Source organism: Rousettus aegyptiacus, unplaced genomic scaffold (assembly GCF_014176215.1).
Source record: "Rousettus aegyptiacus isolate mRouAeg1 unplaced genomic scaffold, mRouAeg1.p scaffold_m13_p_4, whole genome shotgun sequence".
In the NCBI taxonomy this organism is placed as follows: domain Eukaryota; kingdom Metazoa; phylum Chordata; class Mammalia; order Chiroptera; family Pteropodidae; genus Rousettus; species Rousettus aegyptiacus.
The window spans coordinates 46,159,174-46,177,488 of NW_023416307.1; the positions used below are offsets into that span (position 1 = coordinate 46,159,174).

The window sequence follows — 18,315 nt, forward strand, 5'->3', positions numbered from 1 at the left end:
ACATTACAGTATTGTTAAAACTTCAAGTAAATTATGTAGATGATTCAATGTGTGGATATTTTAAAATACATATATTTTTTTAGTTACTCAGAAATGATTACTTGGTCTGAAAACTTACTTTTCTAAGAAACAATCAAAAAGCACAATGCAGTAAAGTGCTTTCTACATGCATTTACCATTTAGATTTATGTGGTTGAACAATAACAGAAGACTGATTTGTTTCTGTAAAACCTAGGTACAATCTGCTCGTTATTAGGGAACAAGAAAAGACAATGTTGTGTATTTTCTCTTGAATCGTTTCATTTCTCTCTTACCCTTTGTCTGTGGGCCTCTTGGGTAATAAGTATGAAATTAGGCTTCTCTTATTATATTCAAATTTCACTCAGTTTCAACTAAATTAAGCACAGCCTCAGTTCTAGAAAAAGATCTCCGAGCAAGGTAAAAACAACAGTAATTATGCCCGTAAATTTTATTCTCCCAAAGAACTGAGAAAATACCCGCAGGTAAGAGAGTATTGACTTAGAATTAGAAAATGAAGGTTATTATTCATTTTTCAAGCTGGGTTATCCGATGTTCCCTAATAATTTTCCATTTCTCTAAATTATAAGTGATGGTTATAAGAGCAGCAATGGCTGATTATGAAAACTACACACAGAAGTAACAGATGAAAGTATGGGGAAGTCAAAGACTCATAAGACTCATGATCACCACAGCAGTCTGGGGCTGGTTAAATACACACAATTTTGGCACAATAAATTTTAGCATAGTACCATAAGCAATCTTGTTGATGTTACTGACTCACCTATGAAACTGTTTAATCTGTTTCATATACTGTGTTTCATGAGGCATTAAACAGTATGATGTGTTTGAGAATGATTTATTTAAAATGATTCAAATTAGGTCTATGGCCATGCCACCCTGAACACACCCAATCTTGTCTGATCTCAGAAGCTAAGGAAGGTCAGGCCTGGTTAGTACTTGAATGGGAGACTACCTAGGAAGACCCGGTACTGTAGGTGGAAAAAAAGAATGAAATGATTCAAATTATTTTAATTGACCTATCAAAGCATAAGGTTTGATATTCTGGAAAGCTCAGTTTTTAGCAATAACTGTAATGTTACTGTAATTTAAGCATTGTGCATTGGAAATGCTTTCAAAACACAAAGATAACTTATTTCTTAGACCAGATATTTAAAATAAGTTAGTAGAAGTGTATATAAATCCTGTGGAATACTTCTTTAAACCCCAGTAATCATTGTCAAACAGATCTGATATGTGATAAGAAAAAAGTTTGGCCTGATTAGTAAAATTTTATTTTAGCATAAAAATGAAGAGAGTTATGAGATGGTATATTCATATTAGAAAAAGAGGAGAGAAATGTGTAGTTGTTAATTTTAACTAAAAATTAATAGATATACAATCCAAAGAAAAAATAAACTCAGAGAAACATAAAATGAACATACGTACTTAGAATATAGAGTGATTTTATATATAATTTCTTAGTTTGGGGAAAATTTCTCCAACTGCTGAAAATCTTCAAGTTTAGAAAAAAAAAACAGTAAATGAATGATTCTTTTAATTATGATAGTGAGGTTGTAGCAAAGAGAAGTGTATTTTGAGAAAGCTTACCAGTTCTGCTTTTCATAAACTTACATTAGAAAGTTGGTAGTGGCATGTGGGCAAATATCTTGCAGGACTCACTATTTAAAAGAATTATTTAAGAAGAAGTTATAGTTTTTCTTTCACACGATTCCCTAACCTTCTGATGAATTATAAACATGTGTCATTCCTTGAAAGTACTTTCTTTCCTGTTTCTCCCATTTAAATAATCATAAACTTCTAATCCAACTGGGTTCTGCTGCTTCATGCTTTGATAAAAGGTATTCGAACCTACTCAGCCTAAAAATTTCTGATGGCAAAGATTTAAGTTGGATTAAACAAATTGATATCCTATCTTCTTTATTTTTTAAATTCATATGCTTACATCATTCAATTTAATTAAAGAGGTCACAGTATATTGATTTATTTTCTATTCTAGTGTGTAATGCATTTTCACATAATATAATATATACATAAGACTTCCACAAAGAAAAAAGTTTTCTCCTCTCGTATTTTATTTCACGTTTTAATTTTTACCACTTTACACAGCATAGAAAATAAGTCAGTAGCATAGTAGTTTAAAATAAGGCATTCTTTTAACATAGCAGAAAATTAAGATGGAACTTTTGTTAAGAATATGACGAGTCATCTCATTCATTTGTTCAATGTATTGTACATTACTAAATTCTACTAATTTTCCTTGAGAAGTCATCGACTTGAAGGGACTTTTCATTTAATGTCAAAGAAATATTATTACCTTATTTTTCCTCTTTGTTTCCTGTGTGAAGTTTCACAGAGCAAATTGTGAATATGGATTTCTGGGTTCTAGCATAAAATACATAATCAATTTTTTTAATGACAGGATGTTAATTCATGACAACATTATCTTAAGATTTACTCATACTACAAAAAGTCTAACAAATGCTACCTTTAATCTACAGATAGCTTTAGGGAATTGATTTCCTTAAAGCAAATTATTAAAAGATAAAATTAATGGATTTTTCTAAAAGAAAGTGTCAAAAGATTTTTTGAGTAACTTTACCTTTAAGTTTCAAAATGTTTAAATATTGTTCAACAGCTCCAAAGTTAATAAACACGAGATGATGAAACATGTTTTTGTCTTTCTTTATGATATTATGTTTGTTTACAGCTCGCATAAATACATGAGAGCATTTAGGGATTATTTAGCAACTGATCCTTATGTATAGTTGAGTGGCTCCTAAACAGTATCTATATATATATATAGCACTACAGGCATATTACTCAACTTTGTCTGTTTTACGTTTTTTGTTTTTGTTTTTGTTTTGTTTTCATTTTAAGCAATATTTTTCATTTTATCTTATGAGATGGTTTTATTTTCAAGCACTACACAATTAATATTATGTAAATAAAATGTATTTTCACCATATTATGAAGTAAGGGCATGTGTGTAGGCTCATCTGTCCAGTAATTCTAGTCATTAATATTCCTTAATTATAAAGTTACTTTGACAATGTTTCTGTGCCAACAAAGGTGGCAGACAAAATTGAAGTTTAATTCTCAGCCTTAAACTGATTAAATAAGCTTGCTCAGATGTAAGCAAGAGCAGTCTGATATATAGATTTGGGAAAAAGAAATCAAGGAAAAGCCAATGAGTTTTTGTTTTGTTTTGTTTTGTTTGTTGTTTTTTAGCATACTGAATCTAGTCTCTTACAGACATGCTGAGAGTCTCAAATAGTTTTTGATGTTGTGGAGGAGGCAGAGATGAGAATTAAGAAGTCAAAGATGAATCGCTCTATAAAAAAAGTTTTCTTAATACCTATCTCCGAGACATCCAGTACTGCTCTCTCCAGAGTCCAATAATACATTTCTGCTCCCTAATAATGAATTCCTTTGGTTGTGGTGGTCTCAGTGATAATTGTCCAGATTCACAGAAAAGAGAATAACTGGCACAACCATAAAAAGAGAAAGGACATGGTGCATGTTTTCCACATGAATTGAGACAATATAGTTTACTCTAATTTTCCAAGATGCTTTTAAAAATATTTTAACTGATAGCTTAACAGTATAGTCATCACTGGACAAAACTATATGTAGACAATGAATTTATGAAAAGCATACAATAGATATAACACTCTCAACTTTAGCTCTGCAAAGCCATTTTGATAGCCCCATGCCATTGAAGGTACAACCGTTTTGTCACTATTCACAGTTTCTTTATTCTTTAAACAGCTGCAATTTTAAGTAGTAAAGAGATGTATGTCTTTTTCTAATGTTCTTATCTTTTTTTTGCATCCAGAAGAACAACTTTAGACACAGTATTTCCAAAAGCAAGCTAAAAAAGAACACAAAAACAAATTCTTTATTAGGAGGATACTTGATAAAACATTAGATTTGAATAAAATATGCGTGCCTGAGTAAGAGAAAATTATGTAAAAGGGATGTTCGATGCAGTTTTTATTAGCCTCATGTGGATCTTTAAATTAATTAGAATTAAATAAAATTTGAAGATTTCTCTTCACCATCATACTTGCCACATTTTAAGTGCTCAGTAGTAACCTGTAGCTAGTGACTACCATTACGGGCAGCGCAAATTCAGAATGCTCACATCATCACAGAGAGTTAGTTCTATTGGGTCCATTTATCTTCATACATTGTTATTCATGGTATATAGTTTCTGGTTATGCCAAAAAAAACCACACTACATATAATGTGGGTTGTTTTTGTCATCTAATCTGAGTATCTAATTCATATGTTTATCACCACAAATATCTGCTTTGTTCCTATTACATACAAATATGTTTTACTATCTCCTTTCTTAAAAACAAACAAATAGCTCTAATTACTCTAATATCCCAATTCTTTCTAACCTTTAGAACAAAACTTCTCAAAAGCTGTCTTTTGTCAGTGGTTCCTGTTGTTTTATCATGTTCTCTTTAAGCGAAAGTCTGCCAAACAATTCTTGTCAAAGCCATTAATAACTTTTCCATTGATGTTCAGGTGGAAAGTCTCAGTTCTCATTGTATAGGACCTATCATAGCTTTAGATACAGTTGAACTACTTCTTCCAGATTTTTTTAAATTGACTTCTGGGGCACTCCTTACTTTGTCACCATCTTCCTTGGTAGCTGCTCCTACTCAGCCTCCTTTGCAGATTCTCTCCCATCTGCCCAATCTCATATTTTGCAGTTGTCTGGGCCTTTGCCTAGAATGTTTTCTCCTTTAGTCATTCCCTAGATGGTCTCGTCACAATACCACTCAATATTGATTTGCTGATAACTGTCAAACTTATATTTCCAATTTGAGTTGCTTCCCTAAACTCCAAATTTATATGTTCAATGGTGTACTCAAATCTCTATTGGGAAGATTTTGTTGTACATGGCAAAACAAGCCCAAAATGTCTGTGGTAGGGATAGGACTCTTCAACTAATCCTTGTACTTCTCTTCTTTTCACAGGTACTTCCCCAACCCTGTTCAGTCAGATTGAGATCATGTACCCAATTTGGGCAGTTAAGAGTGTGCTTATCTCCCTTTGTCTCCTATCCTGCTACAAGGACAAAATGTGTAGGCACAAAGAGAAGAAAAATGACTAATGTACATAAGGCTTCATGTTAACACAAAATAAAATTTAAAGCAAGTTACATCACTGAGATTTTAAGGTTATTTTGTCATTGTGGTTTGCCTAATTTATTGCAAAATACAACACGGTAATTCAAAATAAGGTGCTGTTCTAAGAATAACCTAAATCGTGGCACAGTCTCAGCAATTGGTTAATGGCAGACAGAAAATTGACAGTCTGGAAAAATGAAGAGCCATTTTATGAAGTAGCAAAATATGTGGTAAAGCTGACATGTACCACAGTTTTGATGGAGATCATGTTTCTCTTTAACACATAGGGAAAAGATTAGAAAATAGAATATTGGCAGTAGTTTTAGGTTGATGTTGGATATATTTAGCAAGGTATTGCAAGAACTAGATGAGGTTAGCAAGGAAATGGTGTCTTTGCACACAAATACAAAGGGAATAGAATTCAGGAATACAAGGTCTTGAAGTACTGAAAGAGCTAACTGCTTCTAGTCACAAACACTGTAAAATGAGATTAGAAATGACTCTAAGTGACAGAGTCTCTGTAAATATCAGTCAGAATAAAGAACTGAGGGTAAAAATCAGATTCAGTATGCAATCTTTAAGGTATATTCTGGATACCTTCAATGTAACTGCTACTAAGTTGGAGGTGAGAATGAAAAATAAATAATTTTTTTACTCTTTTGCATAGTAAATAATTGAGATGCTTGTTAAATTTTTGAAATTACATCATTCTCCCCCCCCACCAAAAAAAAAATTCTAATAAAAATGTTTTTGACACTTCGAGACAAAATAAACCTTGTGCCTCCAAATTTGCAAGAGTAGGCTGAGACAAGAAAACAGTGCAATCCTCAAGGAGGAAATAATAGCCAAGTAGCACATAAGATGTGTCCAGGAATAATAATGAAAAAAAGCAAAAATCTCAGAAAGGATGGAGCCGGCAGAAACAATACAATGGGCAAAAAACTCCTTCTAGACACTATCAGCCCTAATCGAAAAATTTTCTCCATCCCCAAGGTAGAAAATTTTTACAATATTTTCCCAGTGGAATTTCACAACTGTGGAGGCCAGCATCCTAGATGTTATGTATCTCTTGTTCTTTCCATTTATGATTAAGATTATTAACCGAAGGCTTTGTTTTCACTTGCCAGACTTATTCGGTTAGATATATTAGGTTTGCCCTATTTCTTCCATCTCTGTTTGCAACTACCCAGCACCTGCAGCTTTGGGGAGTAGCTCACATTAGGAAGATTTGATTGTGATTATCCTTTCCCTGTTCTTCTGCTAATTATTGGATTTGCGTGGGATGAATAACGGGTCCTTTTATCTAACAGGTCTGTGAATGAAAAGGAGTCATGTTGTATGTGATGAAAGCTAGTCAGTATCTTTTGGAGAGCTTGTTCTTTGTTCTGCATGCAGTCAGTGAAAAGAATTTGGGATTGTCTCTAATGGGAATGGCTTGAGTAGAGTCTATCTGTTTAAGAAAAGATCAAAGCATTAACCGTAGTAGAGGGAGTGCTCCCCAAGTATGATGTGTACTTTCTGACATTTAGCCTTTCAGCCTATCCTGCCAATGTTTTTGGTGGCAGCCCAAGTGACTAATCTGGCCAATGGACTTCAGCAGAGTGATGACTTTTTTGTAAACTGAGACAATTGCGAACTGACACACTGGCACGTGTACTCCATCCCTCTCCTCTGTCATGGCAATCTTGGGGGCAGGCAAGATATAGCAATTTTTTTACATGATATAGCCACAAAATAAAAAAGCGTTGTACTACATGCATTGAAATTTATATTTAGACTTCATTATATTAGGCCTCTGAGATTCAGATTAAAGTTGTTAACACATCATAGCCTAGGATACACTGACTATGGCAAGGTCCAACAAATCTTTATTTTAACCTTTCTTTACCACTAAAAGTTTTTCCCCTCTAGCTACGCCTGGTTCAATAAATAGGAATCGCCCTTTTTTCCTAGTTGCTCAAAAATCTTGGAGTCATTTTTAAAACCTGTCTTTCTTTTTTACACTGTAATACTAAAGAACATTTTATTGACTTTATTGTTCGAAAATATATTCAGAATCAGACTCCTACTTATCAATTCACTACTGCCACTCTAATCCAAGCTACCACCATTTATCATCCGAATTATTAAAGTAGCCTCACTAAGGGTATCAGTATTTCCATCATTGTCCCTCTTTTTCAGTATATGCTACACAAAACATCAAGAATGATTCTATAACAACTTACTTCATACTACTCACTTGCTCATGACTTTCCGATAATTTTCTATATAATACCGAGTAAAAGCTAACAACCTTAAAAATCCTGAAGGTTCTTTCCCTTCCACCTTCCAGCTCATTTTCTAACACTTTGCTTCAAGCTTACCAGCTAAGTCACTTAACAGCTAGGTTATTTTCAGCATATTTTAATCTCTCTAAGATGTAATTTTCTCATTTATAAAATAAACCTAGTAATAGCTGCCTTACGGTTTTTATAATGAGAATAAAATAATAATTATAGTAATAATGATGAAAATTATTTTTTAAAAAAGATTAAGCTTGGACAGTACTTACTGTATGCTGGACAATAGTCTAAATGTCTTTCATGTATAACTAACCAAATTCTCCCAGCATCTCATAAGGATTATTATTATCATTTAAATTTGGGGGCAAAGAAAATGAAGTACGTGAAAGTAGATAATTGCACAAGGTCGCATAGCTGGGACATGTCAAAGTTAAGATTTGAATCTAGGCAGTCTAGTTTAGCTCTAGAATCCATGTGCTTAATTATAATATTTTGAGATATGTAAATGTAAAATATCTGGTATATGCTGTTTAAATAACAGCAGCTCATCCTCTTTTCTCTTAGTAACACTGTAAAATTGATTTTTACAGATGTTGAAGACAAATCTGAGAGAAGGACAAGTAAAAATTAAAAATGCCTTAGGGAATCTCACTTCATTACATGATAAAGAAACACAATTTTTTTTCAAATATAAGAACTATTCCTGCAAGAAACAAGAATTTCTCAGGAAGTGTTATGGAAAAACATCCAAAAGATGTCTTTCTGAAATTAAATGGTACGAATGAAACTTTGGACCAAGCGTTATAGCAATGAGGGTTCTTGTTTCAATGAAGATGCTCTAAAATTCTGAATTGGCTAAAAACTTGATGATTTCCATTGATAATCCTCCTAGTTCCAGTGTTTCAGCCAAAATAGCAAGGGTAGGCCACAATTTTAAACAGTAAGGGTTTATTTCACCTTAACTTGGAATATGAGTCTTTGCTACCCTCTGTTATGAATAGGACAAAGCTCCGACTCATTTATAAGGGAACACTTTCATTTGACTTTTTTCTAAAAATATAAGCCTTGATCTTGATCACCTCAATGAGATTAAGAAATGTCAAGTTAATATCTCTCCTCTCATAAGTAATTACAAAAATAATATTTTAGAAGTCAATTTTAAACTTCAAAATGAAAACATACCTCTCTTATTAGAATGAGAAGAGGATAGACCACCTATAGTATAGGACATCTCAGCATACCTTGCCTTCGTGAGCTGCTCTCTTAGCTTTTCCAGCTGTTAAAAATCAGATACGATAATTATTAGTCTTTAGCAACAATACTCTGTTTTCTGTTGAAGAAGAGGAAGAATAAAGCAAGAAAAGGTGGAAGAGAAAAATCGAATGGAAAAGGAAAAAAAATAATAAAATAAACAAAAAGAATTAGAGAAAAAAGGAAATGTATATTTATAGACTGGCTGTGAAAGGTACATGACTCAATAGGAAATCGGAAGAAACAGGGTTAGAGGGAAAGTCTACTCTGGGTGTTAATTAACGGGGAGCCTATAAACATAGTTTGTATAGCTGGACTTGATTTTATGTCACCTATACTGAGCAGTTCTCTTCAAGGAACTCCGAAGAGTTATGCACATATTTTAATTTCCTGAAGTATTTGTCCTTTCTAATGTGAAAGGAGAAAATTTTTGAGGCCCTAGAGTTTATATCCGGAATTCAGCCCATGTTAATTTTCGTTAAACTCTCTGATTGCCTAAGGCCTGAAGACCTAACCATACCAAAGGAGAGCCCAGCCAGGGTTACTGCATGTGTCCTTGGCCTAGCAGCTCAGGAGAGACTGATGGGCAATTCTTTCCTCCAAATTGCCACACAGTTTGTAGATTAATGAATTTTCATGCAGTTGTATTTGAAAGAGTTTAGAAATCACCTAATACAATATTTTTCAAACTTTCTTCTTAGACTGTCAAGGAGTGTGGGAATCCTGTTGATAAGGGGCTCCCTGTCAGGAGGCCAAAAGCAGGTCAAGAAGGCAGCACTGTTAGGCCCCCACATCAGCTGCTTCAAGCTGAACAGCTTCGTTTTTATGCTTCATTTACTGCGACCATATAAAACTTTGTTTGGGAAAAAGTATTTCTTTTGAAAACCAACAATCTAGTTGTAGCCTTCTATTTTACATAAAAGGATATTTAGGTACAGAAAATTTTGATTTGGCCATAGTCTCACAGTTAGGTAATTGGAGAGCTAGGCCTAGAATTCATATTTCTAGACATTTTGTCCCATGATCACTTCAGCTATAAATTTTATATTATAGTATTAATAATTTAAAAAATTACATTAAAAGTAATTGCCTTATAATAATTATTAAAATTGAATATATAAGTATTTCACATACTCACCTGGTTAAGTTCTTCCAATTTATTAGCCAGTTCTATATCTGCAAGATACATTTGTCATGTGAAAAAAGTACATTGCACGCAATATTTAATTCACATCAGATCACATAATTAAGATCTTATGTGGAAGACAAAGGTCTTTTTCATATGTTTTGAAATCACCCACACCTCCTAATATAAAGCCCCGCATGTTTTTTCAATGCCTATAATGTGGTTAATTTGTGAAATTTCTAGTGGAAAACTATGAACAGATTTCAAGCATTTAGTAATATTCTTGCAGCATTTAGTAAAAGAAAATGATCATTTTACCAGTGAGAAGTTATATAGATGAGAGAAAAATATGAGTAAAGATAACTATTTTGTAACTGGATGGTTACTGATCCCATTAGGACCCTCTAATTGAAGAAAATAAGATATTAATATTTTTAATAAGTATTGCTTTTAGTGTGAATATGAAACAAGGAAAACATTTAAGCTTTCAATGCAGCATAAAATGGAGCAGTTATTATTTTATTTAATATAAATTAACATTTAGAAAAAAGCAAGTCAGAAAATAGAATAGATTTTATTATTTTTTCATAAATAAAGTTTGATTTTATTTTTAATTCACCAATGTTGAACAGTCTTTGAAAATCAAAATTTTTATTCAGTAGAGCAAGAGTTCCTTGTGTTTTGTATCTTCTTTATCTGGAAACAATTCATTTCCTGTATTGATGACCCTAGTGTAATAAAACCTCTACTCTCAATCTATGTTACTAAAAATGTTTCTAAATAAATAGTTTTTACAGGTAATTATCAATGTGTATATTCACCAATAAAAGGAGTGTAAAGATAAGTGTATAATCCAAAGAGAAGGCCCGTTTTAAAAATCACTGAATGCATGTGAATACTCAAAGAGGAATTTTGTTTGTGAAAGAGAGAGAGGCTGAAACAAAGAATATGATGTCTGGAAAGTTTAACATTTTACGTTTACCTGTGATTATTACAGGTAAGTTTTACTTTTTTCTTTTTCATCTGTGTTTTTTAAATTTTCTACTACTGCATTTAACAGAAAAAATATAAATTAAAAGTTTTTAAAAGAAAAAAGTTAATAATTTTATTTTGAGATTTCATTTGATATATACATTTAAATATGAGTCATTTTATGTTCAGGGTATGGCCTTTAAACCATTTAAGAAAACCTTGTGGAAGAAGTATGGGATGTCTGCTTTTCCCATATTGATATCTTTCCATCTTGGTCAGTTTACCTCACAGCCCATTCATTCCTAAACCTTTTTATTTTGGAGTAGAAGTCAGGGCTATAGAGTTTAAAACATGAGTAGTCAACAAGATATCTATTAACAAATAATGCAATTGATATAATAATTAGTTTATTACAAACAAAATGAATTTTTGTGAGGTGGCCTGGAAAAAATCAAACCTTTATCATATAATTTTATAGAATCATTTTTCTCTCTCTTTATCACCTTGTACCAACTGATTCAATGTGAGCAGAAGCTAGATTAAGGAGTTCAAAGTTTAAGAGTGAGAATATTGTGGTTTCAGCTAAAGTAATGGCTCATAATTTGACTAGATTCTTTCTTTAAAACATTTGTTTTTCCTTGTGTCTACAAAATGTCAATTGATGAACTTAAACAATTAAGTGGCTAATTAAAGGAATGAAAGAATTGCTGACAGAGAATACAGGTGACTTGGACAAGTAACAGAATTTTTCTGCATTGACCAAACACACTTAATTGTTGCTCAGTTGTTCAATTTCCTTTAGTTCACAGACATATAAATTATCTGTGAAATTCTATGCATTTTTTTTTCTGTTGAGTAATTACGATGTTAGCAGAATATCAATGGAACCTTTGCTTAAAGTCTATGATACAAATACCCTCAGGCAGTTTAGTTTAAGAGAAAGATATGATTATACAATAATGTAATTTTTTATAGTTGTACATTAATATTTTAAATTATAATCTTTATAATGTTTTAATTAAAAAAAATAAGGTATAGTTTATAGCCAAGTGATTATGACTGTTTCAGGCAAAGAACTTCGATAAGAGAAAGATTCAGTGCCCTAAATTTAGAGAATTGAAAGACTAGAAGGAAGGTAACGAGGAAAGAGTAGATTTAAAGCATTTATTTACTTAATTCATAGTCCATTTCTCTGCATATTTAACTAAAACATTTTTCAAAAAAGCAAATTAATATATTTGCCTTTCTTTACCATTTTCATTTCCAATAATTACAGCTATATTACCATCCTCAGAATTCTTGTCACTATGTTTTAAGACAACCATCTTTTATAGGAATCTCTGAAGAAAAGTTAAGTATGATACATTGGCTAAGAAAAATAATGGAAAAACAGTTATTTTCTTGTTTTCATTTTTAGTTTTAAACATACAGCTTTGAAAGAAAAAAACACATTACCTTTAACATGGTTTTATCTTTGAACTAAAAATTAATATTGATAAAGGAAATGTATGAATAAAAAAATACTGCATCAGATGCACCTTTAAAATAAGGATGGCAAAGTTACTCAGAAATCAGAGAGTGATTGCTTTTGGAAATGCAAATACAGAAAATACTGATTCATTACTACTTGAGATAATCAGTCTTCAAAGACTTGGTTGTCTCCTTGCTTGCCATTTAAGTGGAAGCTTTTTATTGGATATATACAAGAAATTTTGCCAGAAAGAAACCTAGTCCTACCCCTTCAAACAATAATATACCAAAAAGTAAAATTTTCATAGTTATCTTGGTCAAAATATTTGGCCTTTTACCTTTTGTGATAGGCAGTTTGCCCATTTTCAAGTTTAGCCATTGGAGTGTGCTTTTTTCATGGCCTCGTCAAATGAAAGCTGGCAGATTGTGCCATTTGTCTTAGATATTGTCTAACACAGACAAAGAAGGATAGCTACCCCAACTTTGCGGTTGGTCAGTAGACAAATTTATATTTTTTAAAAAAGTGTGTTAAAAGACTAAAGTAAGTCAAATATTTGGTTTCTTTGGAAAATGCATACATGGAGATAGGCTCACAACAATCGTAGACAATTTCGAACAGAAAATAACCTTACTGATAATTTGATATTCCCCATCTACATACAATGAAACTGAGATCAAAGGGATACCAGAGAGAAACCGCTCTAAATACTGCCGGTGATAACGTGTATATCACTGGGTGATATGCCGGGATCAGAGGTGGATTTTTCTGTATTTCATATACACATGAAATCAGAAATTACAGGTACCATTAACATGGCCACATTTTTCTTTATATATTTACAGTGTTAAGAGCATTGAAAAATCTCATCATCTTATAGGAAGAGCAACAAAGGCCTACCAAGTACAATAATTTTGACTGGTCAAAAGCAAAATGTGAGTGCTCTAGATAAAACTCAAAATCTTTGATCCCCAGGCTTATATTTAGATCTTTCAGGCTATTTGTTTTTTAATGAGAAAATCCCTGTAAATAAATGACAAGGGTTTATCTAATTTTATTTTCACTGCCAAAAGAACTGCTCTAATTTTCATTGACTTTTAAAACCATATTCAAAGCAACATGATTTAGTAAACTTGAATTAGATCCAAAAAGGAGAAACCAGATCCCTTTTGCAACCCAGCATCATGTAAACAATATTACATTCTGCCTTGGTTCTCATACATAAGACGGAAGTAAATGATAACTTTCTCTTCCTGACTAGGAGGTCAGTTAAATGATAGATCACCCTAGAATTTCAAGCTAGAGGGAATATTAGAGCGCACTATTTTGAGTTACTATTTTTATAGCATTGAGAAATATATAAAAGTTCAATGAGGTTAAATTGTTTGCCTAATAAAGTAGCACTAAATCTAGCTCCCTCGATTCTCAGATCAAGAGTTATATTCACTACAGAAAGCACTGCAAATTTTAAGGAAAGATAAATAGAAGTTATAATATTACAAGAGGAGAAATTTATTTTCTCCAGCTTTTACAGCAGATATTTTCTAGAGTCATAGATTAAATTTCTTCATTTAACATAAATCCCTAAATATGTTAGAAATCTGATAGATACAGTCAATGCATAATGTGGGTATTAGCATCAGCATCATCCTTCTGAAAGTACTAGGTAGATATCCCCATGCATTATTACCCTCAAATTTCTTCAAACATAAGCTTCTATCTTGATGTGTTCTTCTATGGGTCACTCTTTTTTCATAAGTAAATTACTAACAATCTCATTGGACGAAAATCTTATTTTCCTTTCCCCAAGATGTACTTTTGAAATATACAGAGAATGTGAGATGGATTTTATTACTATTTATACATTTGGTCTATTTCATGACCAAAGATAGGGAAGAGGTGCCCCTGATTAGAAAAAAATAAAGCATAGTTGAAATTAATTTAGTATAATATTGGTTGGAATTAATTTATTTGAGAAGACCAGCATCACAGATCACATTTAGTTTGAAACAGCAATTACTAAAGGGATGTTTGATGATTAAATTATATTAATGTCTTAAAATATTATTGCAGTAATGGCAGAAAAATCAAAATGATGCAAACGGGAAGATAAGGATTAATTTATTCACCCATAGGATTTTAGATTCATATGTACATACCTTGGATAAGATATGGCCGTCCATGCACTGATTCTAAAAAGATCATTACAGATAACAAAGTTATAAGTCCAAAGCAAAGAGTGGTTGAGAGGCTCTTGTTCATGGTAAAAATTTTCTGTGCTATCAGAGAAATTGACTCTCCAGGTCAAGAGAAATGTCTCAATGGCTGAGGAATGCTGCAGAGCTCACTTTTAAATGATGGCAAATGTGCTTCAACTACAAATGATCTGAACAAAGAAAAAACTTATAAAATGTAATGCATCCTGTCAACGTGATTTATCACTTGAAGTGGCAGGTTTGCTACAGTTAATGACAGGAAGAGCCCAATTGATGTATCTCATACTCGCTTGTTTCACTAAAAGCAGGCATTCCTATGCATGCTCATGTACTCAGACACATACACAAGCATAAAGCAAAATCTAAGAATGTAGAATCTTTTGATTAGATATTCATAATTTGTTTTTTAATTTTCTGATTCCAGGAATAATTACCCTCAAACCTGTTAATACTAAGGCTGAGAGCATGCAAGACAGGTGAAAGTGGGACTAATACCTTTCATTTAACTAATTTAGAGCCAGATGGAGGTCTTCCTGACAGCAAAGTTATTTGCAACCATCAATTCCTTTTAAACCAGCTAAACAGATTTGAGTTGGGAAGAACTCAAATGTGAAATGAATGATAATGGAAACATTAATGTCTCACTATATGGAAGAAGGATGTTTTCATTTTGCTGCAACCAGCACTTTTAAAAATTAAGGCTAAATCTAATTAGTTCAAAGTTGGCAAATGTCCAGGCAATTACTCTCTTTAATACTGGTTTTAATTGTGATGGCTGTCTTTTTTGAGTTGAGGTTTTTCAGTGTATCTCCAATTTTAATCTAACCTATTTCCCATTTGCCTGGAGAATACTAGCCCACAGCACTCGTGACTGCAGCATTTACCCTGAAATAACTCACAAATTACAGTCCTAAACTGACCCCCTAAGTTTGCCATGAAATATCTCGTTTTTACTGTTATTTTCATATCACACTAATAAAAGATAGTCTTTGGAAACAAATGACATTCTATTTATAGCATTCTGTTTTTAGTAGTTCCATCACCGAAAATATTAAATCCTAGAAAACGTTGCATTCCTACACATGATGTTAAATGAACGCTGGCAGCGAGCTTTACTTTTTTTTTCTAAATGGAAAGAGTGGCTCTGAAGATGAGATAATGACCTCTGGCCTTGGCATTTACTTCTCCCAAGAGACTTTGGAGGAATTAGCTCTAAAACTGACTCAATTCCAAGTGCATAAACTGCAGCATGTGATGTTATAGAGTTGCAATGATCAAACTTTTCACTAACCCATTGCTTTAATAAGTTCCCCGAATAAAATCTAAACTACTTAGTTTGATATTCGGGCTTGTTTTTCCTTCACAGGTTCATTTTTGACTCCATGTCTTTGTGTTCCAGCCATATTAGGCTTTTTTTTTTTTAGTTAATTTATTTTTCAATTTTCAATTACAGTTGACATACAATTTATATTAGTTTCAGGTATACAACATAGTGATTGGACATTTATGTAACTTACGCCGTGGTCATCCCAATAAACCTAGTGCCCACTTGGCATCATACAAAGTTATTGCAATACTTCTGACTATATTCACTATGCTGTGCTTTACATCTCCTTGACTAATTTTATAACTGCCAATTTGTACTTCTTAATCCCTTCATCTTTTTCACCCATTCCTTCCTCCCTTTTGGCAACCATCAATCTGTTCTCTTTTACCTATGAGTTTGTTTCTGTTTAATTCGTTTGCTTAATTTGTTTTTTGGATTTCACATATAAATGAAACAATATGGTATTTGTTGTTCTCTGACTGACTTTTTTCACTTAGTATAATACACTCTAGGTCCATCTACGTTGTCACAAATGGCACTATTTCATTTCCTTTTACGGCTAAGTAATATTCCATTGTATATATGTGCCACCTCTTCTTTATCTATTTGCTTATCGATGGACATTTAGTTTGCTTCCATATCATGGCTGTCACAAATAATACTTCAATGAACATAGGAGTGCATATATCTTTTCAAATTAGTGTTTAGAATTGCTTCAGGTAAATACTCAAAACTGAAATTACTTGGACATATGGTAGTTCTATTTTTAATTTTTTGATGAACCTTCACACTTTTCCATAGTGACTGCACCAATTTATAATCCTACAACAGTGCACAAGCTTTCCCTTTTCTCCACATCTTTGCCAACACTCATTTGATTTATTGATGATAGCTATTCTGACAGGTATAAGGTGATAGCTTATTGTGATTTTCATTTGCATTTCCCTGATGATTAGTGATGTTGAGCACCTTTTCATGTATCTATTGCCCATCCATACATCCTCTTTGGACACATATCTGTTCATGTCCTTTGCCCATTTTTAAAACAGATTGTTAGTTTTTTGGTGTTAATTCTTGAACATATCTTACATTTTCTTCACTGCAGAAATTTGCTGGCATGTTTCTGTGTATCTGGACTTCTTTATTCTATCACAATTTTACCTACTCATTCCTCAAGCCTCTGATCAAATGCCACCAGCTCTTTTAGCCTTGAAAATTCCCCGTCTGCACCTCTCCAGTTTCACTTATAACTATTTTTCTTAACCTGCGTTGGACTGTCACATGACTTTGCTTATATATCTATCATAGCTCAAAATCCATTCTTTTTTTTTTTTCATTATGGCTATATGTTTGTATGTCTGCCTTCTGCCTCCACTACCAAATAGTAAATACTTTGAGAGCAGTTATTGTCGTGGTCATTTCTGTTCCTACTTTCAAGTATCAGAGTGATTGGAAGGAAAAATAAATATAAACACATTTGATATTTGAATAAATAATAACCAAACTTGCCAGTAATTTAATGGCAAAATGAGATAATGTTCTTAAAATTGATATTTAGTTATAAAGCTAATTGAGTGGAAAGAATAATTGCAACTTTTTAAGTGTCTGTTTTTCCTTGAGCCTAAAAATTTAAGAATAAACAATGCCTTGAAACTTGATTCTAAAAGTGAATCATAACATAGTGTTTCCAAATATTTGGTCATCCAAATACCCTTTGATGCTATTATTATTTATTTAAGAAATTATATAGATTAGCTTTTACAACTCTATTTTTCCAAAATTTCATTTATTTTTCACAAAAATTATATATGAAAAATGATAAATCAGTACTACTTCATGGCAAAGAATACACAAATATTATGAAAACAGTATAATTACAAGTTAAATGTTAAAAAGTAAAAATAAGACATAATATATTGATAAACCTAATAATCCAAAATGAAGACCTGAGAATAAATCGCCCAATGAAATGGGAAAGGTAAATATGAGGCAATATTAAAAAAATTTTTTTTTGGTGCCCACTCTGAGATTTAAAAACTTTTAAAAACAATAAAGCTCATGGTTCTTTGTTTTTAAATATAAATAAAATTACTTGGGTTTTAAAAAAATTTTGTTGTTAACCAGGATAAGGAACCCCAGTTCTCATGTGGTTTGCCTTCTTAAAGGAGGCAAAAGAATTTAACTGCCTTCTCTGATAAGGTTGGGTACTGATAACTCATTTCTAAACGAAAAGATGTGTCTGACTTTTGTTCCATGAACTTTGTTTCAGGAAATCTGATGCAATTTCCTGAATCTTTTTTTCTTTCACATTCTAGTTGCAAATGTTGAAAATGTTGAAAAATAAGTTCTTTAACTATGACCATTCTCATCTATGTTGAAAAAAGTGTACAAAGACCTTTTATTAAATCTTGTATCTCTCTCCCTTAATAAAATATTTTACTAAAGTCCTCTCATAAGTGTGTAACCGGATTAACTGTTCAAGTAAAA

The 18,315-nt window shown here is 32.3% G+C and overlaps 1 protein-coding gene across 1 annotated transcript; it reads right to left on the bottom strand.

The window, feature by feature from the left end:
- Positions 1–3,887: 3,887 nt before the first annotated feature.
- UTS2B (urotensin 2B) lies at positions 3,888–14,547 on the bottom strand. The gene is given in 6 exon segments (XM_016136247.2): positions 3,888–3,913; positions 8,651–8,744; positions 9,858–9,895; positions 10,465–10,515; positions 10,518–10,559; positions 14,445–14,547. Coding segments are annotated over 6 exon segments (354 nt in total).
- Between the last annotated feature and the right edge of the window lie 3,768 nt (positions 14,548–18,315).